General features: G+C 37.7%; 1 protein-coding gene across 2 annotated transcripts in view; it reads right to left on the bottom strand.

The window, feature by feature from the left end:
- Positions 1-26,092, bottom strand: part of LOC118733948 — an 86,403-nt gene that overhangs the window by 34,833 nt on the left and 25,478 nt on the right. Inside the window, exon 1 of one of the 2 annotated variants that reach the window (XM_036463595.1) lies at positions 12,904-13,042. The exons of the other annotated variant lie outside the window; for it this stretch is intronic. Within the exon in view, the coding sequence (XP_036319488.1) occupies positions 12,904-12,918 (15 nt within the window). The 5' untranslated portion in view covers positions 12,919-13,042. Of the gene's footprint in view, positions 1-12,903; positions 13,043-26,092 lie in introns of those variants that run through there. 2 annotated transcript variants of the gene reach the window in all.

Genomic DNA, 26,092 nt, shown 5'->3' with positions numbered 1-26,092 from the left:
ACCTTTACCGCCAAAAAAAAAATAACAGTGGTATTAATCTAAACAGATATCAAGCAGATATTCTTATAAATTTAAACACGATGTTACATGAACGCCCCATACTCTCCTTTCGTTTACACTTGCGAAAAAAGTCGTGCTTTCTTTGGCTATCGTGCTCAGTATCAGCAATTTTATACTACTAGCACGAGGATTAAGAAATTTTAGAACTTAACTCCCTAAACGGAAAAAATTATATTTACACGAGATAATATCCATTCAAATACATATAACATAAAGGCGATTTTTTTAAGTAAATTAAAAGAAACAATAGCAGAATGTTTGTTTGTGTAGAAATTTATTTGTCAGTGCTACCAAACTGTGCGGTCAAATTATCAGTGAGACAAAACAAAACAGATCTCTATCAGAATCATATCGTTGTTGAATTTGCGTGCAAAATTTTTATTGGGATTCCGATTAATGCCCAAGAAAACACAGCTAGCGTTGCTACAGAGTTGCATTGGCTTCAGTTTATGAAGTTTATCCAGTGAAATCGCTAAAGAAATTTATCAGGAATGTATAAACGACTTTCCATAAAAATTTTGACAGTTAATTTATAAAGTTTACACAATTATAAGTTTATAATAATGCATTTATAAGGTTTGATGAAATACCTTAATAATATATTGGATTGGCAGCCCTGAACAATGCACAACAATGCTTTTTAAAATATGTATGTACTTATGTATATAGGTGGTTCCTGTTAAACGACTCTTTAACATTAGCAAAAGGAATGTTAAAAGTACTCCATCTGCATCATGCAAGCATGTGTATGTACACAGATGCAAATACACTCTGAATGTAGACATGAGTACGTAAACAGAATGAGACGCAAACAGGCACACTAGTCGATATCGTTCAACTCATGCCAACACTGGAAAAAATTTCAAATGTTTGAGAAAATCTTATTTTTCATTTCGATATTCAACATGGTTTATCATTTTAAACCCACTATTTTCTCAAGTTTTTCTCAAAAATTGTTTATGAACTTAAGAATGATTTGAGAAACATTTGAGCATTTCGTTCCGCTCCATATATACATATCGTCGCCTGGGTAAAAGATTGTCGTGTGTTACTTTCGGCAGGTTTTGGGAAATCGATGGTAAAGATTCAGTTACAATTTCTCAAAAGCTGACAATCGTTTTTTTACCAAAATTTAATGCTTGATTGTACATACCATCTAAAGTATAAACCCACATTTTCTTAAATTTTCAGTAGCTCATATAGCTTTTACAGTCTCTTTTTTAAATCATTTTGTCGTATGTAAGACAATATCTTACAAAAAATCAAGTTCATCAAACTGTATGAACATTTTTTCGTATGTTGAATTTTTCGTCACATGCAACAAAATGTTGACCAAGTCGCTTGCGAACTTGCAAATGCGACAAAAGTTTACTCAATATCTCGGAAAATAAGAGGGAATTTACATGAGGCGATTTTTTAGGAGATTTTTAGTTGAAAGCAACAATCGCCTGGTGTAAACGGCGTTTCAACTAATCGCTTTCAATGAAGTTGGTCATAGGGAATTTACATGAGGCGATTTTTAGGCGATTTTTAGTTGAAAGCAACAATCGCCTGGTGTAAACAGCCTTTCAACTAATCGCTTACAATGAAGTTGGTCGGCTCCCTACTTTCGTTCAACTTTTGGTTCAACTAATCGCCTGTGAGAGTTGAATCATGTAAATTCCCTATCAGCTGCCTACTTTCGTTCAACTTTTGGTTCAACTAATAGCCTGTGAAAGTTGAATCATGTAAATTCCCTACAAAGGAGATGTCCAAAAACTGATAACACTATTGGAAAGATCTTACTTAAAAAAATAAAACTGCATCTTTAACTAAAAATCGTCAAAATTACGCTTACGCCAATCGTTTACCCTGGCGACGATATGTAGTAAAAAATAAAGCACAAACAAAACTACGGAGAGCTTTTTTGCAATGCCTTGATTAACTACATACACATTGCGTACATACAGTATCGGACAAAACATTTGCAACTGAAATATAATAATGTGAATACTGTCGATTGCAAAGCAGTTAAATGTCTGAAACCTTTTAATTGTATTTTATTTGAAACAATGTAAGTTTGTTTTTGTAAACAAAAATGATTTATTCAAATTTCACAATTAGTTTCTTAAATGTAAATAAAAAATGCTACAACACCCATATTCAGTGAGACAAAACAATTGCAACTCAACGAAAGCGGTACATTATTTTGAGTAAGGCAAAAGAAAAACTTAATATTTCGTGGCAAATCCATGGCTATCAATAACTGCCTTGCACCGCCTCGGCATCGACGCTATCAAGTTATCGACGATGGTCTGAGGAATATTTTTCCACGCATCCCGGACTCTTTACTACATTACTGCGATCAATCCTCTTTTTTACTATTTCCCATAAGTTTTGTATAGGGTTAAGGTCTGGGGATTGCGGGGGCCACTCCATTACGTCCACTTTATTCCTCTGGAACCACGATTTTAGGACCTTTGCTGTATGCTTCGGGTCGTTGTCCTGTTGGAAGATCCACTTTAGTGGCATTTCCCACTCGGCATGTGGCAGCATTACGGATTCCATAATGTCTCTGTAAACATACTGATCCATTGTACCATTAATACGATGAAGCGGCCCCAAACCAGAAGCGGAAAAGCATCCCCAGACCATAACATAGCCACTATGTTTGACTGTTTTGACACAGTATGATTTTTGAAGACGTTTGTTTCGTGGACGTCGAACGTAGCACACACCATCACTTCCTACCAAATTAAATTTGGACTCGTCGCTGAAAAGTACAGTTTTCCACTTGCTTACCGGCCAGTTTATGTGATCAATAGCGAACTGCAATCGTTTTTGCTGATTACGTTTACTAATAAGCGGTTTCCTTGCGGGTCGGTAAGTACGCAAATCAGCGGCAGCCAGGTGACGACTGACAGTTCTTGAACAGATTGGTAACCCAAGCTCTTTTACCAATTGCGGAGCACTTTTAAACTGAAATTTCTTTACCTCTCTCACAATCGCAATGTCAGTTTTATGGTCAGTTTTTTTGGTCGGCCTCCACGATGTATTACTGCGGCTGTTTTGTTTTTTATAAAGTTCGAAATAATTCGTGAAACTGATGATTTATGAATATAAAATATTATGGAAATGTCTTTCTGAGAAGTTCCGTTATTATAGTCATCAATAACACGCGCGCGTAGTGCTTCGCCGAATTTGTTTGGAGCCATAACTTACTTTATGAAATTTCGCAAATAAACGGTGTTGTCGCAAGAAATATCTGTGCACAAATTATACTCAGCAAATATCTCTATCAAAGTAAACTAAATGCAGTTATAAAACGAAACGAAGCTCAAAGCATTTTTACCGTTATATAGCTAAGCAAACAAAGTTGCAATTGTTTTGTCGCACAGGGTTACTACGCGTGTACAAATTTTTCCCAAATATAACCGAAAAAGAAAATATATCTCAATAAACATTTCAAAATAATTTAGTGAAATACTCTAGCGCCCAAAACAAGAAACAAAAACTATTTCAGAGAAAAAACGGCTTTGTGAGAGATAATATTCCCAGGGCTGTGTTCCAGTTGCAAATGTTTTGTCCGATACTGTATGTTTAACTTAAGTACAATAAGAAAAAAGCAAATGCATGGAGTGGAGAAACTAACAGCCACACTATTATAAGATATTCTCAATCTCGATAGAACAAATTTTGTGCGCATGTTCCAACTGGCCAGTATGTATACGTTGAATAACATCGCATCGTTAAATGTGCATATATGTATGCACCTTATGCATATGTATGCACATTGTACATACATACCCCTACAAGACAGCTGAGTATCATATGAGTACTCATATTATCATTACCCCTAATCACAAAAGTGCTTATCAAAGTCCTCATTTTCGTTCAGGCCATGGGAAAAAATTGAGTACTTTCCCCTCAATGTTGTCATCAGAAAGTCCTCAGTACTAATAGTCAAACTACTCATTTATGCCGTACTACAAAAACAAAAGTGTAAATGTGTGAGAATTTTTGCCTAAAGTGCTCAGCAATGTCTTGTAGGGACGTTATTCCTGGGAGAACTCGATCTCTAGCCGAGTTGCGAATGAGAAAATAAAACTCAATACACAAATCTGGTATGTTATTGAGCACGTAAGACTCAGACAGAGTTTACATAAGAAAACTTTTTTCGACCCGATGCTTCCAATTCTCTTTGGTGTTTTATTTTATATGCACAGAAGAATTATATAATACAAGATTGCGCCTATTGCGCCCATGAGAGAGGATTTTTGAGAATAGTTTATGTGTGAATGGGGCAGTTGCTAGAGAGAAATGGAAGAAATAAGAGGAAATTTTGCAAAGAAAAACGTAAACAAGTTGCATATGTAAGTGTGACGTCATACAAAGAGCGGTTCTTTCAAATTCACTGAGAGCGGAATAGCGGTACCGGGAGGTGCACCATATTTGTTCCCTACATCGTGATTTGCAGAGTAACTGGTTTGGTTCAACCAGCCACCAATGGAACGCCCTTCCGTACGAGCCGCCCGAATCAACATATCAAATTTAGAAAAAGAGAGTTTTAGTTAACACGGAAGTCCTATAAAAGAAAAGAATAGAAAGAATTTTGTTTTCTACCAAAACCTGTAACCTTCAAAAACGGAGAGTTTTACGCTGCACCTTAATCGCTCCCTTTACATAAATTAAAAATTGGCTTACAGAAATTCGAAAGAGAAATTTTAATTTACTTATTCAAATAGGAATTTTCGAAAAAACTTTAATTTGTACTAAAACCATCGTGTTTATTTCGCGAAACCCAGAAGTAGCTGTATGCCTACCTCAGCTATGTCGGTTAGGTCTTCAAATAATCTTGAACTTATAAATAACTTTCGTCTTCTTCTACAAAGTGCGGGGCATTCGCATAACAGGTGCCGCAAGGTTTCTGACTCTTCTTCATTTCTGCAGCTTCTGCAGAAGTCATTATGGGGACCTCTACCCTCTCTTCGCGCCTTCCGATGGCAACATGGCCTGTTAGCAGACCCATAGATGCAGCTAGGTCCCCTCTCTTCAGCATGAGGAAATCCTTCGACCGCTTTTTGTCCCATTTTGGCCACGTAAGCTTCGTATTGTTGCAAGTGGTGTGACTAGCCCACCTGTCCTTTGCTGCTTTAAGAGACAGATTCTTTAGAATTAGCATGCCCTTTTATCGTTAACAACAAGAGCTACAGAAAAAATGTAAGCGACAAACTTGTTGCAATTTCAATTTCCTACAAAAAGTCGATATTTTTTGAGATATTGGGCCTCGTAGTTGATCAACAATTTCTACTATTTAGCTCAATAATTCATGAAAATCCACACTATCTCAACTTCAAGGCCCAATATCTCAAGAAGTATCGATGTAAGCGATTGGGTATTTCAAAATTCAATTTCCTACGAGTTTGTCATTTACTTTTATCTGTAGCTGCGGTTATTTACGAGATAAGGGCAATAAACCGAGAATCTCATGATTGGGTTTAGTGAGCATTCAATTCTGAATAAACTTTCTGTTTGACCAAGATTATACCATAAAATGCCTTTCAAAGAGAAAAAACAAGTTTATTTTAAAAGTGAAATCTTTGTACGCCTCTTAATTTTAATACTAAGGACTCAAATGTTCAGTGAATTTAAGTATTTCCCACAAAATTTCGAGGTGGGAGTGAAAAAATAGCACCCTTATATATACATATGTACAAATGCTATGTATGTATTTTGCTAATTTATATACATACTTTTGTTTTTCACCGGAAAGCATTTTATCTATAATAGATACATACAAGGCGGGATTTTTGTTATAATTTTAGTATAAAATAGTATATATTTATGTTATACTTGGATGGAGTTTTATTAGCTCAGTTACTGGCAACACTGACTGAAACTGACTACAATGGTGAGCACGAGAGAATTGCACCAAAAAAACTTCCCAGTGAGAAATTGGCTGGATAGAAAAAGTTGTTACCATTGAAGCACAATACCGACGAACGGCGAATTTTCGCACAGTAGTGCGACGACGGCGGCAACTTTCGCACACAAATTTCGGTCACTAAAACACAACTACGGCGACAACGAATTCAGCTGCTTATGCCAAGGTACAGTTAAAATTTTTACAAAAATAAAATTAATAGTTTTTAACAAAAACTAATACAGTATTTTCCAATTCCGATTTAAACGACGACGATAGAAATAAGTCTATCGTTGCGAACAGTCGTCGGACGAACGTCGTCGTTTGCTTTGGTTGTATGCGTTCGCATATATGTACAACAGTGTGTTTTAATTTTTACGGCATTGCGTTTCAGCGGTTAAGATGAAAATACCTAATTTTGTTTGCTGCGGCCTTGTGCTGATCCGTTTGTGCGCGGACGGCGTTAAAAACTTTACTGTTACACACCTTGTGTTATGACACTCACTGTTTTGTAAACAAAAAACAGTTGTTAAGCATATACACAAACGTAATTTCAAATGTCAACGCATGAACGCAGCAGAAAAGTAGGGAGTTGGTTTACTTTCGAAGGCAACTGCGTTAACGCATTCGTAACGGCGTCGTCTGTAACAGCTGTCATACGAATGCACGTATTCAATTTTATTTGACATTGACGACGTGTCGCATTTGCCGGCGAACGCATGTTGTGTACCTTCACTTTTACTTAACGCACTTCAATAAGAAAATATAAGAAAGCATATTTTGCGGAGGAATATATATTTCTGTAACGTTGTAGTAATAAATAATTTCGGTTCAACCACGTCATGTATTGCAGAGCCTAATTATTTTCAGCTATCTTTAATGTTTTCATCTAAGTTAATACTTTTGTGACATTTTTTCTTATTAAAAGAATATTTTTTAAATGAGTTGAAGTAATTTTATGAAGAGAATCGAAGTGTATCTTAAAAATATATTCCCTGTTGTCTTTAACAACACAAAAGGCATTGCTTGTCACCAAAAGCATAGTGCTACCAAAAAGTGAAAGGTGCCAATTCCCTTTTTTTCAAAATATCGTTTTTGAAGGAGAAAGGCAGATAATGCAAAACTACATCCATTAGGAATGTTCAAAAAAGATCGGTTTTTCTATAAACCGATTTTTTATTTTATTTGGTTAATCATCTTTCCAATATTTTTTTTAAATCTAGGTGTTAATTATTGTTTTGCTTTTAAACTGAAAACCGAAAATTCGGTTTTTACATTAACCAACTGTATAATTATTTTGTATAACTTCGAGATGAGATTTAGAATTCATGGCGTACCAAAAACGTCAAAGTGATCACTTCATTGTATTTTGCTGATGTGCTAGTTAAGCAAAACCAATTGTCAAGCCGATTGTGAATATTGTCTTTGAGCGTTAAAAATCACAAAACGCCATTAAAAACAATTAAAATTATGGCGCACAAATACATATTAAAATAACTTTTGTTTTTAAATTTAAGTTTGTTTTTGTATAAATATGTCAAACGTTTTATTATATTTCATATTTTTGGAAATGAAGTGTTTAAATAAAATTAAGTACAAATTAATTTTTTAATTCATTTGCGAGGCGCAGCAGTAAATAAATTTAAAAAGAAAATTAAAATAATAATTTGCTATCCCCATATAATATGTAAGTATACATACATCCAATACATCAAAAAAGATTTTTTTTTTGGTTTTGTGTATATTTGGTTTAATGTTTTTATATATCGATCAGGTTTTTACACCAGTTTTTTTAAACGTTTCAAAAACCTGATAAAAACCCACGATTAATCGAAACCTGATTTTTTGGAAACGGTGCCCATGCCTAACATCCATTTTTCGTCTCTCCTATACAATTAAAAAAAATGGAATTGCCACTTTTTCGCGTTACGTAACGATAGCTAATCACAAAATATTTCGCGCAGGGTATCTTTGCTGTTAGCTTTCAATAGCTTCAAGCGATGTTGATTAATGCTGTCTCGCCACCGGCTAAACGATAGAGCATCAGTGTTGCCGTTTTAGCCCCTTGGTGGGTAGATTTAGCTACCAAATACTTTTTTTGGCCACATAAATTTAAAATTACGCCTAGCCCCGTTTTAGCCTTTTGGAGAATTCATACTTGGCATGAAAAAAGTTGTATATGCTTAATTTGATCTAATTTTTTTCATTTATGTAAGAGAATAATTTTTAAACTAAGAAAGACTGATATATATACAAATATGTATTGTATGTTCCTTACGTTTTTATACATACATACTGTAAAAGTGTTAGGGCTGTTAACTTAGCTATTAACGATTTAACTATAGTTTAAAATAGATAAGTTTACGGCCCTTAATATACTTAATTTGTTAAATGGCCCATCAAAATGTCCCATCAATTGTACCAGCTGCTGGTGCGACTTCCAAAACTATTTGAAAATTGTATCATTGTACCAGCATGCTGGTGTCGTGAGTGGTGAAACTGGCTAAATTTTCTAAGTAAAAAGTATTTTGGCGGGAATTTCTTGTACTAAGATGTGAGAGCGAAGGAAGGAAATAATAATTGCCCGTCTTCGATTTTCCAACCACATAAAAAGTAGCGAATCCAACCACCACTCCGCTAATTTCCAAGAACCCCAATCGAGCTAAGACCATTTTAACACGCGTCAAGTCTTGATTTCAAGTCTGCTCGTTCGTTGGCGAAGGAGGTGCGACGAATGTACTCTTCCCCTCTCTTCTCACCTCCTTCGCCAACGAACCGAGCAAACTTGAAAGCAATACTTGACATGTCTGAAAGCGATCGATCAAAGCGGTTGTAACCAGTACTGCCGAAAGTGCTTCGTTGGTAGTTTTTTACAATTATTTTGTCATTTATACTCCCCTACTCCCAAGGACCGATTTTACTGCTACTTTGCGAGATAGTTGACATTTTTATAAAAATTTATAAAACGGGATTTCACCATGATTCAATAATAAAAGGTTTGAAAACGGTTTTCTCGCTCCCTCTTGACAAAATCGGCCCCCTTAGCATGCCACTGTGTGGAGTTCGTGTGTGTGTGCAAAGCTTTTGTAAGGGAGTTAAGGGAGTGTCAAAACTCGGATGTCACTAATGAGCAAACCTTTAATTATTGAATCATGCGCTTCCAACGACAGATCGGTACCAAATTACCCTAGCACTCCCAGAACATATTTACAGATTCTCACCGCGACTGGGAGTGTCTTCATGTCAACGTTGGCTGTTGCGCTAATTACAACCTTTTAGATAGAACCAGTTCACTGCGACACGTAGATTATCTGCGAAGCAGTAACATCCGTAACCTCCAGCCGATGCGGAAACATTTGGCTAAGAGGCCTCCTGCCGACCAAAATGTCCCTAACAAGTCAGACTCCCGCGGAAAACATAAGTTACAGTGGCCGATCTCCGAACCCAATTGTGCAGAAGGATCAACTGGTACAGAGAAAACGACTCATCCGAGGTCAGAAGTGCTTTGGAACCAAACGAGTGAAACCGCTGGCATCTTTAGAAGTTACGCCTGAATTCAGGACAAAGTTACTAAATAGGCAGTTTTCGGGGCAAGTGATGCTCAACTACGTCAGAGAACAGTTTGGTAGTGCAGGACAATTACGAAGCAGTGGACGAAGCTGTAGGCCTTTTAGAACGCCGCACTCGAGGGAGCAAGTGGATGCTTTCTCAGGTCGCCTGAACACCACCTATGTAAAAGCCTCAATACTACTCAGTATAGAAGCACAACTTAATGCTTAATGCAAGCACGTGCAGCTGCACGGTCAACTAGAAATTTTACAGGCAGGCCATACTCGAAATTCACCAAGATAAAATTGCTTAAATACCGTCATCGGAGTTCTTTTCACCACTCATCTATAACCAGATGAAGAGCTGCATCTGCCTTGAAAAATCCGCAGACTCTACTTGGACATACTCAATCACCTCTATACTTACGGTGACCATAAATATGAATTGAAAATGTAGGACAATAAAAAATATATACCTTCATACATATGCATGGTGATTTTTGTTAAATGTGTTCAATGTTTTTCAAGTCAATTTTTTTGTTATTTTTTTAATAAAAATATTGTTCATTCATAAGTCAAACTTTATACGGAATTTGGAAAAATTCAAAAAATGTTCATCTTAAGTTTGTACCTTTTAATCTGAATTTTTAGAAAAATTCTGGGTATGCAGGCACCTACAATCGGCTGTTTAATTTTAGTAAAACCAGTGCAAGTTTTACGTGGCTAAAAGCTCGCGTTCGTTTTAAATGAGTTTTTCTTGCCGACGTCACAAGTTATATATTTTTGTAAGAGGCACTTCAATACATTGCGAACTGTAGATCGCTTCAATTGATTGGGAGAGCTTTTCATGAGATACTTGTGGCGCTGGCCTCAATTTTCTTCTCGTCCATTGTCTATACCCGCATAAAATTTAGAATGCAGTGACTAGTTGAAGCTTCAAAATCAGCCTCATCCTGATGTAGTTATCAACACTGCTTACATATACATATGTTGATAAGTAAAGGGCTACCGCCGGTTATTTGAAAATATCGAATAAAATGCGGGACAAAGGCAGGACACTTGGAAAAAATCGGTAGTTTCAAGTTTTTCTGTTTTGAAAAACTACGCAGGACAGACCTCTGAATAACAGTACGGTCCTGCAAAAAACAGGACGGATGGTCACCGTATCTATACTAAATCCAATCAGCAAATAGCACTTCCTATTTGGTCTGCCCCTGTCGAAGCAGTGTGTTTCCTAGATTCAACACCTTGTGTATTCCCTATATGTATTTATATCAAGAAAATAGAGGGTTAACGGTGTACGATCTGCAGCATTATTTTCTACGCCGTGATAATAGTAATGCGCACAACTGATCCCTTCATACCTCTTGGTATATGAGCTGGTAAGTAAAGTCTAGACCAACTGAGCTTTAAGTGTTGGTTTCGGCAGATATACTTTCAATATATTGTAATTTCGGGTAGTCCGGTCTTGTAAAGTGCATATTTTGGTTTCCGCAGTTTAGACACAAACCATTCATCCGATTATGCAACCGATCGAACGAACCCGAAAACTTCCGTCTTTGTATTAAAATACAAGTATTGCTTTCAACTCTGCTCGATCGTAGGCGAAGGAGGTGGGAAAAGAGGGTAAGAGTGTCTCTCTGTATCGCCGATTCGTTTAAAGTTTTCTTGTCTCTTTTGATCTCTTGGTTTCTTCCGAGTTAAAAAAAAACCAAGAATTCAATAGAAAGTTGACGCGTGTGGAAGCAAATATAAAACACAAAAGAGAATGCGGAAAAATTGCTTTCAAGCCTTGAGGGGTCTAAAAGGGCTGTTTCACACTAGAATGACAGAACAATTATTCTCACGATTTCACACTGGATGAAAACTAGCGGAACAAAATGTGTACACGCAAGGCGAATTTATACAAGGTGGTGTTGATGGCGAATTTAGATTTTTGCCGCGGTACTTCTTAGGCCGTGGTTATGCCACCAATTTTAATTGGCAATCAAAAGAGACAAATTTCGGTGGTTGGTGAGAAGTGGTTACGCTCTGTTTGCTGATTGGCGAGCACAGGGTTGCTTCTTAAGACATGCCTTTTTCTATTTCATACAATTTCGCAAGCAATGGCAGCACTGAATTAAAAATGGAACTAAAAACGCATCAAAATTTAAGTCGGAAAATGAAAAATGGAAGAAAAACTTAATATTTTTTCTTTCTTTAATATTTAATTTTTATTACAATATTTTTTATAATATCTACTTTATAATAATAATAATAAAATATTTTTACTATTTTAATATTTAATACTAATACTTTTTCGCAAAATAGCGTATTGCCACCCTGAAAAATTGGCGTGCTGGCTGTTCGGTTCACCCAGCAAATTATGCTGGCTGTTCGATTTCGAAAATTCTCTCACTCCGTGCTGTGCACAACAACAATTGTACGGTGATTGCCAATCGAAATAAGTGGCGTAACCACGGCCTTAATATCAAAATGATGTGTTTGTTGTAATATGAATTCGCCTCGTTTAAAACAAACACATCAACGCCATCAACACCACCTGGTATAAATTCGCCTTGTGTACACGTATAGGACGCTTTAAAGTTGCGTAGCGGTCCCAGTAGCGAAAATGGTCACTGGTAACATTGTCACTAATGAGGATTTAGTGACATCGTCGCACTTGCTGTGAATCCTAAGCGATATATAGCTGACAATGACTCTGGTGACAATTTCATGCAGGTGTACCTATCCTACAATGTCTTGCAGCGATCACTTATAAAAAGTCTATTGCAGGAAAATGTCGCTTGAATGCCATAAATGATCACTGCATGACAAAATCATGCAGAGGCCATCAACGACCAAATGAGCATTTGTATGAAAAAGTCATGAGTGACTTCCATATAAACGGAGCCCAAAGTCATTGAAGACTTAACATGGCCGTACACGACACGTAAGTGACTATTGCATGACATTCATTACGGGGCATTTTCGTAGTTGCGCATGGGATGGTGCGCTGCAGCAGAACTGCCACTTTAATGCGGGGTAGAAGCTTTACCTCACCGCACCGTCTCTCTTGCCGACAAACAGAGTTGTTCTCGTGGCAGAAATGTTCTAGTGTGAAACCGACCAAAGGGTATAAAACCAACGCATACACCTTTCCCTTTCTAGCAGCCAGAAACTATTTTCCACACCGTTTCATCAACAGCGCTTCATCAATCCGCATCTCGTTCAAAATGCCCGGGTATTTCTCTCCAACCATCTAACAGAATGTTAAAATATGTGCTCTCTTCCTTGTTTTCTTCTATCCACTCCTTCGTTTGTATAGCCAACAAATGTAGTGATAAAAAATTTACAAATATCTTTGAATCCACTTTTGCCATTAAATTCGTTATTCATTTCGTTTTCACTTACCAATTCGTCACCCATTGCATGGAAATCACTATGTTAAATGTTTTTGCAAATAATTTTTTATAACTCTTTCACCTGCTTTATTAAATGTAAATTCTTGTGCTACTGACAACCAAAACTCACGAATTGACTCAACACAACAGACTGATGCGAAACGACAGAAACGAAATGCATAAGCAAAAGAGAATGTGAAACAAGCAGCTAAGAAATGTTCGACGTCTGTATAAGCTCTTTTTCAAGTAAACCGAGTATGCGATTACGAAAAAGTGTATACGATTTATGTGTATATACATACATATGTATGTATGTACGTACGTGCACTTCAAGAGATGTTGTTGAATATCCAGGAGCTACTCTCTATTTCCACAAAATACTTCCATCCATATCTAGACTCGTACATGTGAATGTAATAAGTAAGAATATGTGTGTGTCACACTGCCGGTAAACTTAGCAGCGCTCAGCAGTGGCCATTGACTGCATTCAGTGTTGCCATTTATAGTTTCCGGCTAGATTTAACCGGTTGCGATAGCAAACAGCCGGAGAAATTTCGGTTTAGCCAGCAGCCGTTTTTAACCGATTTTGCTATTTCCCTTGTTTTATTGAAATTCAAATATATGTTTCCATTTTTGACTAAGCGATCTAAAATCTAATAGAAATGGCTACTAGGCCTTATCGCGTAGAAAAGTTTCAAGTCAGGCAGGGTTATATAAAATTGGGTAGATTTTGGTTATTTTTATTTTAAACGAATATTTTTTCTCTTAAGAAGGCCGTAGCAGGGATTTTCTTCATAAATTTAAGTGTGAAGTATTATTCGCAAACTTAGAAAATAACAAATTGTTTCACTGTTTGCTTAAGATGTGTTTGGATATAATGCCAACACATAGAATAAATATTACAGGTATTGTCTTCCCAGATAGCGCATATTAAATTCTGCCTTAATTACAAAGCATCATTGTTGTCCACGCTTAAAGGTTAAGGGTAAGGGAAAAATGGCTATTTTCAAGCACTATGTACACATACATATGTATTTTTTAAACAAACTTTTTTTGCTGAGAACTTATTTAAATTCCAAAACCCAACTTGAATTAAAAGAACCAACAACCAAAATGCGTCAAAATGAAACTAAAACAGCACAAATTTCTATGTAAAGCAAAACTCTCTGGGAAAACAATAGGTGTTTTCGTCGAAAATCCAGTGAGAATTATCACTCGAATTATAAGATAGTAAGAAAAAGTTCTCCCAAATTCTCACTAAAGTAGAGAAACTTACAAATTTCTGCACGAACGCAAATTTGCATGAATTTGCAAGTTTTCCTGCCAGCAAGTGTCCACGGTTGTATTTCAGACATAAGAACTTAGTATAGAAAATTTAAAATTCTTTTAGAGGGCCGAAAAACAGGATCTAGGTGTATATTTCTTGTTAGGCCGACTTTCTTCAGCATACGTTTCAGTTTCTTTGTCGTAGTAGCTGCCGGGTTACCTAAATCGATTTTGGTTGCGATTGCATTCCGATTACGACTGCAGTTTTTTTCAGCCGAATACCTCTCAAAACATTGAAATTAACTTAACTAATAAAGTACACAAGTATTTACCTACATTTTTCATTCTAAAAGTTTATATTTTTAAATTTAACGAACTCGCTTATTCAAATTATTGTCGACAAAAAATCCAACCATGTGCCACAACCATATGTGTTTCCTAATTGCAGATTATTGCTGGCAAAATTTTTTTCGGGTTGAATTTGCTTTTTTTCTATTTAGCCAGTTGGTCCAAAGAGTTCTGGCCACACTGGCTGCATTAAAAGGAAAATACTGCGCTCAGAATTTGTAGTACAGTGCTGCTAAATGAGTACCCTGCAGAAAATCTGACTAGCCTAGAACTAGCGTAGTTTTGCCAACAGTACCAGTTCTAGCTCAATACCCAAGCAATGCTTTCAACTGCCCAGTTTTACACGGCGATGTCATTGGCGGTGGCAATTGTCGCCCAGTGCATTACTTTGCAACCAGTTTTTAACCGGTTCCATTTTGGACAGTTTTTTTTATAAGAAAACGTTTTTGCGATTCGATTATTGGACATTTCTTTCGTTTTTTCTTTTCTTTTACAGATTCCGTTTTTTGTTACATATTTTATTAAAAAAAAAAAATAAAAAAAATGTAAGCTGCACACAACAATTTAAATTCATTAAATTTTAAAACTTACACCTCCACCGCGATTTGAACTCGCGACCAACGTTGGATGAGTCGAAGGTCTTCTCGCTGAGCTACTTTCGTATTGTACGAGTAGTGATCATTCGCACATATACACCGCAAGTTTCAACTGTCCCGCTCTGCATTCCTTTTGCACTACTTCGGAGATAGTTCTGAGATATGAAGTTCGGAACTAGCGCTTTGTCAGACTGTCTCTAAATTTTACTGCAGGGTACTTACAAACCTATATATGTATATGTATATGTATAAGCAGACGCCATATAAATACGCTATTAAGATTCGGCACCATTGTATGAAAATTGGCAAACAGAAAGCAGAAAGATATGGTTTTGTCTGAGAAAAATTATTAGGCAGTTGCGTATGAAGACAAAACAAAACTATATAGCTAGACACATTCATATATACATACATATGTACATAAGAAAAAGGATAGTAAAGGCGGATTAACCGTTCGTGTAAGGACAACTTTTTATTTGCTCTCAAAACATTTTCGGTGGAGAGGGTGCTGAAGTATGGTTCGCCGTTCGTTCGGCACATTTTAATTTGTTCTAGAACAAGCAGCTGATGATATTGTTGCCTACATACGATTTTGAGGGCAGTAATAGTGCAATTCGCGCAAACACATATAAAGGAGAGCGCGGGAACCCGAGGCATCGAGTCGTTCTGACAAAAAATTAAAATCGATTTAATTCGAACAATGACTGTTCGGCACATTTTTGTCGCGCTCTCAGTGAGACAGAGTGGGAAAGGCACGCGTACAATTACTAACAAAAAGTGTCCGGACACGAACGGTGAATCCGCCTTTAGAAGATAAGAACTTAGAAGTTAGGTTAGCTTAGGTTGAGATGGCTATAGAGAGTGACTTGCCTATACGCCGCGATGTCTGAATTTGGTTTCCCCGGGAAACTGATACACCTGTGTAAAATGACGTTGAGCAATACCATCAGCTCCGTCAGACTTGGGAAAGATCTTATCGAGCCGTTTGCTACCAAACGGGGTTTCAAACATGGCGACTCCCTTTAATGTGATTTCTTTAATCTGATGTTGGAGGACATCATCAGTAATAAAAGCCGTGAAGTCTGTTCTGCTTTTTCTAAGTTAAATAAAGAAGCAAAGCGACGCAGCAAACAACGCAGAATCAATCTTGCCAATAAGTGCTACTTTGACTGAGTAGACAATTCAGAAGTAAAGTCCTCTCGACGTATAGAAAGCACATTCTATAAGTCACTCATCATGCTCATGCTGGTAGAAGTAAGGACAATGACAACATCCGATGAGGCGGCGCTTGGAGTATTGGAGCGAAAGATTTTGACGAAATAAAACACAGCAGCTCCGCCGGCTTGGCCGTGTCGTTCGAAGGACTTGGCTTCACCTGGCAGTTTCAATTGGCGTCAGTTGGCACAGAGGATAAATGTCTAGCGTGCTTTGTTGAACTCGACCAAAATCGCGTAGGCGGTTACAGCGCCAATCAAGAAGATCTATGTTATCATTGCAAGCTTAAAATCTAAGAAAATAATGCAAGAATCTCGCCGTTTTTTCTCAAAATGTTTCAAAAACCGCTGTGCCCCCAGAAAAAATATGGCAACACTGTTTGGCATCATCATAGAAATCTTCTCAATAAGTAGGTTCTCGCACAGACAGTTTCCAATAATAATTGTTAACCATTAAAATAAGTATCTGAGAATTCACGTAGCTAATTTTTTTTAGCAGATCCTCTCTTTATTCGTTTTTATTTCGCTCCATCTGAGCGTATTATATTTTTTGCTGTATTTTATGTCCATACCATCGCTAAATCTCCAAAACGCTTTACTGTGGGTGGCATATTTTTAAAAGCTGGACTTCGTTTAATTTTCTCTATAAATTTTGTTTCTCCCTCGCTCTGAATAAAACGCTCTATTTCAAAAGGAAAAATCCTCTGAACGATGCTTATTATCAAACCGCAGCATTAATTGCCACCAGCGGGTTCCGAGCTGAATACTTTGAGAGCTGGAGCATCGGTGTCCATTCGAACGACATGACCAAGCCAGTGGAGCCGCTGTATTTTAATTCGCTGCACTATGTCCATGTCGTTGAAAAGCTCATACAGCTCATCGTTCCATCGTCTGCGGTACTCGCCGTCGCCAACGCATAAAGGCCCGTAAATCTTCCGCAAAATCTTTCTCTCAAACACCCCAAGAGCCGCCTCATCGGATGTTGTCATTGTCCATGCTTCTTCGCCATATACCAGCACGGGCATGATGAGTGACTTATAGAGCGTAGTTTTCGTACGTCGAGAAAGGACTTTACTCCTGAATTGCCTACTCAGTCCAAAGCAGCACTTGTTGGCAAGAGTGATTCTGCGTTGGATTTCAATGCTGACATTATTATTGGTGTTAATGCTGCTTCCCAAATAAACGAAATTCTCTAATTTCTCGAAATTGTAACTGTCAACAGTGACGTGGGTGCCAAGGCGCGAATATGCTGACTGTTTGTTTGATGACAGGAGATACTTCGGGGTGTCCTCGTTTACCACCAGACCTATTCGCTTTGCTTCCCTATCCAACTTGTGAAAGGCAGAACAGACTTCGCGGTTTTTGTTACCGATGATGTCGATGTCGTCGGCATAAGCCAGCAATTGCACGCTCTTTTAGTAAATTGTTCCTGAGCGGTTCAGTTCTGCAGCTCTTATTATCTTCTCCAACATCAGATTAAAGAAGTCACATGAAAGGGAGTCGCCCTGTCTGAAACCCCGTTTGGTGACGAACGGCTCGGAGAGGTCTTTCCTAATTCTGACGGAGCTCGTGGTATTGCTCAACGTCATTTTACACAGCCGTATGAGTTTTGAGGGGATGCCAAATTCAGACATAGCGGCATATAGGCAACTCCTTTTAGTGCTGTCAAAAGCGGCTTTAAAGTCGACAAATAGGTGGTGAGTGTCGATCCTTTTCTCGCGGGTCTTTTCCAAGATTTGGCGTATTGTGAATACCTGGTCTATGATGGATTTACCAGGTCTAAAGCCACACTGATAAGGCCCAATCAGTTCATTGACGGTGGGCTTCAGTCTTTCACACAATACGCTCGATAAGACCTTGTAACCTATGCTTAGAAGGCTGATCCCGCGGTAGTTGGCGCGAATGGCGGGGTCACCTTTCTTGTGGTTTGGGCAGAGCACACTTAAATTCCAGTCGTCGGGCATGCGTTCATCTGACCATATTCTGCGCAAGAGTTGATGCATGCACCTTATCAACTCCTCGCCGCCATACTTGAATAGCTCAGCTGGCAGGCTGTCAGCTCCAGCAGCTTTGTTGTTTTTCAGCCGCGTTATTGCTATACGTACCTCGTCATAGTCAGGCGGTGGAACGTCGACTCCGTCATCATCGACTGCGGGCTCGGGTTCTTCTTCTCCACAACTTTCCGTGCTGCTACCATTTAGTAGGGCGGAAAAGTGTTCCCTCCATAACTTAAGTACGCTCTGGACATCAGTTACTAGGTCGCCATTATTGTTCTTACAGGAGTACGCCCTGGTCTTGGAACCTTCCGTAAGTCGCCTAACTCTCGTGTATTTTTTCTGTCGGCCAGCATTTCAAGCTCTTCGCACTCACGTATTTCGGCCTCTCTCTTCTTATTGCGGCAAATACGTCTCGCTTCCCTCTTCATATCCCTATAGCGGTCCCACATAGCGCGCGTTGCGCCCGATCGCAGCGTGGCTCTGTAGGCGGCAACTTTTTTCTCTGCAGCTTCCTGACTCTCCTCATCGTACCAGTTGTTCTTTCGGGCTCGCTGAAATCCGACTACTTCTTCAGCGGCGGTACTTAAGGAGCGAGAAATGTGGTTCCACTGCTCGCATATGTCGGTTTGTTCAAGAGTGCTCTCTGAGAGCAGGTGTGAGAGTCGAGTAGCGAAAGCGCTGGCTGTCTTTTGTGATTGCAGCTTTGCGACGTTAAGCTTTCCTTGCATATTTGGTCGCACATTTTTTGCTGCACAGAGGCGGGTGCGTATCTTGGCTGCAACAACATAGTGGTCCGAGTCGATGTTTGGGCCTCGGAGTGGCGTACGTCTAAAACACTGGAAGCGTGCCTTCCGTCTATCACAACATGATCGATTTGGTTTATCGTTTTTCGATCTGGAGACAGCCACGTAACTTGATGGATCTTTTTATGCTTGAACCAAGTACTGCATACTACCATGTTTCGGGCCCCGGCGAAGTCGATCAGCCTCAATCCGTTGTCGGACGTTTCGTCGTGGAGGCTGAATTTTCCGACGGTGGTTCCAAAGATCCCTTCCTTGCCCACCCTGGCATTGAAGTCGCCAAGCACGATTTTGATATCATGACGGGGGCAGCGCTCGTACGTGCGCTCCAAGCGCTCATAGAAGAGATCCTTGGATGCCTCATCCTTCTCTTCCGTCGGGGCACGGGCGCAGATGACATCAACCAGCCGGGCGGGGGCACCTTCCCCATTAAGGGTCCGGACATTCCAGGTGCATGCCCTCAAATCGTAGTCCTTTAAACGTTTGCCGTGGTCGTCATCATAAGGGGGGGTCTCATCCGAGGCTTTGCCTTGCTTCTTCACTGGAAGTGGTTTTTACGTGGCGGGTCCCAAACCCAGCGCACAACCCATTGCTGGGACGGGGGTGGTTTCGCAACCAAATACACGTTTATATAGCGAGCCGCTTGTTCCAAGCAGCACCTACTGGTGAACAGACGCTGCAGACTTCAGTGAGCCCTTAAACCGAATAAGTCGGAGTGGCCCCACCGAAGCTCCCTCTCTTTCTGCCGTAACCCAAGGCTCTACTCGGATTGGTTACCACATCTCGCACATGGGTTGCTCACGTTGCCCAGAGTGCGCGAACGAGGACGCAAGAGTCGGGACTGAGTATAGCCATGCAACTGTAACTGCATACCCAGCGCAACGACTATACCCTCCTATACTTTTTTAAAAACTATTATAACCTCCACGGTTTTACTTAAGTTTCTCTATTCCATTAGTCATTGCTTATACTATTTTTTGACAGGTTTCCGATGCAGTAGCACCCTCACGGTAGACTCATACGTCCCGATTTTTTTTTTTTTATATTCAGCGGGGCAACTTTCTCAAAACCTGTACTTTCACGCTAAAATCGGTACGAATGGTTACCGTAAGTTTCCCGCATCTGTTTGAGCACTCCCATATACTGCAATCTTTTGTATTGATCGCAAATCGTAGATTCTTTTATCTCATATTTTGGAGGCCTTTAGTATGCTCGAAAAAAATGTAAATTAAGGGGATTTTCAGAAATTTTTTTTAGGAAATGTTAACAGAACCATGCTGTTAAAAAATATTTTCTGCTATAAGTACAAAAAAGGCGTCACTTAAAACTTTTAAAGGAAATGCAACTCTTCTCCTTGTAGCAACTCAATTTCTATGTATGTTTGCGACCCCGTATTGGGCAAAGCTTGTCCCAATAAATTCAACAGCGGAACGTTCTGTCAGTGAAAAGACTATAATACATGTAAATTTGTGTTTGAAAAGAATAACTAAGGAAGAAAAGCAAAAATAATATGGTGACCCTTTTTACCCTCAATGAACCTTTTTTTGCGACTTTCTGAAAATTTTCAACGGCAACACTGCCGACGATTATGGTTTTTCTGTGATCGTGCGCAATCGATGCGAAACTTTCAAGCAATCAAGTCGCTGCAAGACATGGTAAAAATGTTTAATATGGATTCTGATATAGATTTTTTACTCACTAGTAAGGGAAAGGGAGGGCACAATGTTTGGGGTGTCATGAAGAAATCGCAGGGGCAACAAACTTTTTTCTTAAGCGCCATTTCTCCTTATTCCAAAATTGTGAATTATTAAAACGTCATGCACATAAAAAAAAATTAATTTAAAATAATGCAAAAAAATTCCTTTTCTTTTAATTCAAAATAAGAAAATTAATAAAAATTAATTCAACTATTTGCTTTAATTCAAATTTAAATTATAATAAAAAATCTAAACAAGCAATGAAAGTGAATTAAACTATATTAAAAGGTCAAGTCTTTAATATAATATCTACCTTTCACACTATTTACATAAAAAGGATTCATTTTTCTTATACTTTGCAACTCGAAATCGTTTACAACACTTCATTCCACTTTATTCCATTCATTCTCTCATCGTTTAGCAAAATTAAAATATATATGATCAAGGCGCATCAATTACAGGTGATAGCGGTTGAACGCATGCTTCTTCTTATGAGCACGCTTGTGTCAAATTATCGCCTGTTTTGCTTTGTTTACATATCCGCGTATGCATACACATATACGTAAATATATACCCTGCAAACAAATGCTTCCGAAATCTTTAAGAGTATCGGAAATTCGTTACGATTCTTTTAGGAATCTTTAAAGAAAAACATATGAAGCAGTTGACAAGAACTAGTAAAGAAATTTCTGTACGATTTCTTAAAGAAAATTTCTTTGAAAAAAATTGTAAAACCGGGTACTGTTTAGTACGTGGCCTAACTATTTCGAGGTAGTGCGTCCAAAGGGGTGACTCGATCCAAAAAAAAAATTGCACACACTTGTAGTCAAGGGTCTACACATTATTTTAACACCTAGTTTTGTAATTTTTAGTCACTAATTTATTTACAAATTGGGTTTGAAATATGCCCTTTTTTGTAAAATTTTGTAAATTAGCGTATATTTATCACTCCTATTCTCTCTAAAGCAGCCACTTCACCAATATATTTTTATATTCCCCTTCACTTTACACATTACTCGATTAGTTTTAACTTTCTTTATGACTTTAATATAACCAATTAATCACAATTCATTAAATACCACCTTTAAAATCACGCGTCTGACTTTGGTTGCATATGCAAATTAAATGGCGGAGTTCAGCTGTCAAACTCCAAAATATGCAAAAGAATGAGACACAAAAGAAGATAAGATATAACCCAGTAAGCATGGCAAATATTTATTTACAGGCTAACCTAATATTCGCGGCTTGCGTTTTGGTACGCACGCCGTAGAATTTTTTGTTTTGCGTCACCCGAAAATGGCTTGCGTGCGTTTGCATTTGATTTCATTGAGCGAAATGTCAAATCAAAATGTCACGCAGAACAAAAATTGGAAATTGAGTTAGCTTCATACGCGCGCCGTTCAATTTCGGTTGGTCGAATACAAGTTGTATGTGCATGAGAAATTTTTGACAGTAAATTGGCGGCGTGCGTGAATATTAAGTTAGCCTGTTAGTCTTTAATTTAATCTATTTAATTTAAGGTTTACCACACAGAAAGGGAATTCTAGTTACCTCATCCTTTCCCATGGCTACATCATAGTTGGTGCACAAAAAGGAGAATTCTAATTGGTAAGGGTTATAATCCTAAAGCGGCTTTTCGTAAAGTGGGGACTGTCCTCTTTCGAATGGTGGGAGTTTAGGGGGACACGCCCCTCCCCCTCCGCCCCCCACCACGAAAACGTAACGCAAATAACTAAACATTTCCCGTGAAACCTGTCAGAATTCTATGAAATCCTGGTATGCAGGGTATACATATACATACGAATATGAATAGATAAAGATGTTGATGACACAAGGAGTTCAAACCAACAGCAAATGTTGTTTTTGTACGATTGCTACAACCTGTAGTTATTGAATCATGTATATGATTGTGAGTTTTGGTCACCTCTGCTTTTAACACATGCGCGAAATAAGCTTGTATTAGTTTGGCCGTCACTGCTTTGAAAGTATCTACATATGAATCCAACTGTTCTCTCAACGTAAGTACGCTATCCATCTCCTTTTAACAGCCAATGCATTTTTATTTATATATAAATAGCGCAAATATACACACATCTCTCCCTCTCACAATGAGCTCGAGCTCTTGTAAAGGAGACGAAATTGTTTAGCTGAGGCAATTTCGAAATTTTCGCTCTTTTTCTTTCTTCATTTTATTCGCCTTCGCTGGTACTACGATTAAATATGGTTGCACACAAACGCTTTTGTTTTACAATTTTTATGTTTAGTTTACTTACCATTTCTTCTTCACACATCGTAGATCACTATTTTTAATAGCATGTTGCTGAGCAACTTTTTATTTTTATTTCAACTAGCGCTAAAATTCTTGCTCCCACTATACAGTCAACCAACGCATCGAAAAGGCAGAGAAAAACTAAAGCGAAACGGAAAACAAAGTTTAATGGGCAATCCGAAGCTACCAGCCGACGCTTATACACACACACGAACACACACATACACACATGCCGTTAAAATTAGTGTTTGACCGTATATTCGGCATGGCGTTGCTTATTTTCGGCGATTTCTCTTGAGGTGTTGCCGTGTCCGAACGAAGTCTAACCGAATATATTCTTTTCGTACAAAAAGAGACACAGAAACTTTTGTTGCGTCAACTCGAAGTTTGTAGGAGAGAAGACGACGAGGAAAAGGGAAGGGCACCGAGTTACTCATGCTCGGGCAACACGCTTTGTGCTCTCGTTCGGCTGCGTAACTCAAGTTGGCGGCAGTAATCGGACTTAAAAAATTTGTGTGGTAAAATCTGGAAAAAAATGTGGTAGATTCAAAAAAAATGTGGTAGATCTCAGGTTTTGGATCAAACTTTGTACAAAAATTAAAAAAATTCTGCAAGGTTTCACCCAAATGGCAAACATTTTAATTAGAATCTAAAGAAAAATTTATTTTAGTATAATAAAGTGCAAGATTGGAAATGCTAAAAATTGCGTTGAGTTTTGGCAATTTTTTTCCTTGAGAGTGTAAAGCAGTTCCTTCCATGTCATGATATTTTTCGAACATATTTTGAAAGATTTCTACAACCTTGCGGAGTGCTGCCACCTTTTCTTTTTATCACATCACAATGTAGCGAACTAATGGGGCACGTTCCAGAAACCGATACTTGGGATTTGCCGATTTTGACAACTCTCCAGTAAAAGTAAACAACGCTAATACTTTCACAAAAATTGCCGTTTTTAATATGTTTTTAGTTTTTAGTTTTGGACAATTTTTGCTCTTGAAATTAAGAAAATTATGTCGAGCAAAAATAAAACTACTCAAAAAGGCGAATATGTGATAGATTTCAGACCTTGTGGTGTAGATGTGGTAGATGCTCAAAAAAGTGGCAGATCTACTACAATGTGGTATGAGTCCGATCACTGGTTGGCGGTTCACAGCTGATAACAACAATTGTGTACAAAATAATTGCTCTGTGTGGACGCGAAGGGCAACACCAAAAGAGAAGTTGCCGAAAATGAGCGGCAAAAGTTTCTCTGTCTGAACCAGTGTGTAAACCTCTACCACATATGTGGCCGCATATTTTTTAAAAGTTGGGTGTCTACCACACAAGGCTTAAAATCCACCACATTTTCAGACAGAACATTTGTTTAGAATTTTCACATAACTCTAAAACTTCAACTCAATTCTAATAAGAAATTTAAAAATTAATCAATAAACTTTTAAAAAGGTACATCATAAATTTTGATTTAAATATATCTGTGCCTTAACCTTCTAATGTTTCAAAAATCCGTATTTTTATATTTACTAAATTATTATGCAATGGAAAAATAATTTGGTGGATTTTTTTGCATAAATAAATCTGAAGGATTTTACTCACATTAATGATTTTTTTTTTCTTCATGATTATATTCTCTAACTAGAAAACTAATGTTATACTTGTTTTTGCATCAATTGCGTTGAATCTGTACGATCCACTAGCACTTATATTTCCCGATCTAACTTATGAGTTGTGCCTCTTCTGACGACGGTGTGCGATATGTATTATTAATTGGAAAATCGACTACATCTTATTTAAATCTTTTTTTTTTTGCCGACTCTGCACACTGGTGTGAACCCAGTCTTAGAAATCTGTGTTCGATTTTCTTCTCCGAACCACCGCATTGGCGTTACTCGAAAAAACCGAAAACAGATTGTTCATTTTAAGACCAAAGGTAAAAAAACACCCCATTCAAAACACTGGTTAAACAACTACCAAAGACGAATATCCAAGTTTATAAAAAATTAGATAGATATAAAATGCTTTATAAATTGAAAATTTTTTTGAAAATGCTACCTCAAAAAACTTTTAAAATTCAGTACATTTTCTTATGAATTCGGATGTAGGAATATACATACAGTATATTACATACTATGGTGTTCAATTATTCGAATTTTTCCGAAACCGGTTTTCGAGTTACCTGAAAATTACTATTTGAAAAAACCGGGTCCCAATTCGAAATTAAGAAAAAACCGGATAAACCGGTTTTATTTTACATTGTTTTTATACAGCGAAAATGCTTATGTTGGTATGAAGTCATGACCAAAAACTGTAATAAAACTGTTAACAGTAAAGTCATATTTTATTTAGAAAAGAGCTAAACAAAATAAGTTCAAGTTTTTTTTTGAAAAGTAAAACAAATAAAAATTAGTGAAAAATACACGTTTTGTTTTATTTTAATTTTTGTAATAATGAATTTTTTCTGACTTTTTTTTGCTCTTGCCGCCGGAGCCGGGTGCTTAGATGTGGCTGCTGCCACTCGGAATGTCAATGGTTAAATTTCTGGTCCCAGCGACATCAAAAAGTTTTTTTTTTTCAAATAGCGGTTGCCCCTCTGCAAACAATGGTAAACCACCGAGTGTACTTCTGCCATAAGAAAGTTTCTTCGGAGGTGAAGTAAAAGCGTAGACCTCTCTATTTGTGTTACAACACCAAAAAGCAGAATCCGAATTGTAAGCGCTAAACATTTATTTACTGGAATCAAATATAATACAGAATTCATCCCCAAACATATCTAGAATATAATATTAAAACCATTAGGGGGTTCCCTTACACTGGAAAAAGCCTTGAATACCTCGAAAAACTAATTTTTTTTTTCAGATTTCAAGATTTGTATGAAATAAAAAAACCGGGTTGTTCGATAAAAAAATCCGGTTTATTCGATATTCGAAAAATCAAGATAACAAAAACCCGCCTATTGATATAAAACAAGTAATTTTTAGCAAAAAAAAACCGACTTCAACTCTCATATAAAAAAAA

The sequence above is a fragment of the Rhagoletis pomonella genome, unplaced genomic scaffold (genome assembly GCF_013731165.1).
Source record: "Rhagoletis pomonella isolate Grant_MI unplaced genomic scaffold, Rhpom_1.0 Rhpom_scaffold_00002, whole genome shotgun sequence".
Classification (NCBI taxonomy): Eukaryota; Metazoa; Arthropoda; class Insecta; order Diptera; family Tephritidae; genus Rhagoletis; species Rhagoletis pomonella.
The sequence above is the reverse complement of the archived record's forward strand: the minus strand, read 5'-3'. Positions and strand labels throughout refer to the sequence as shown.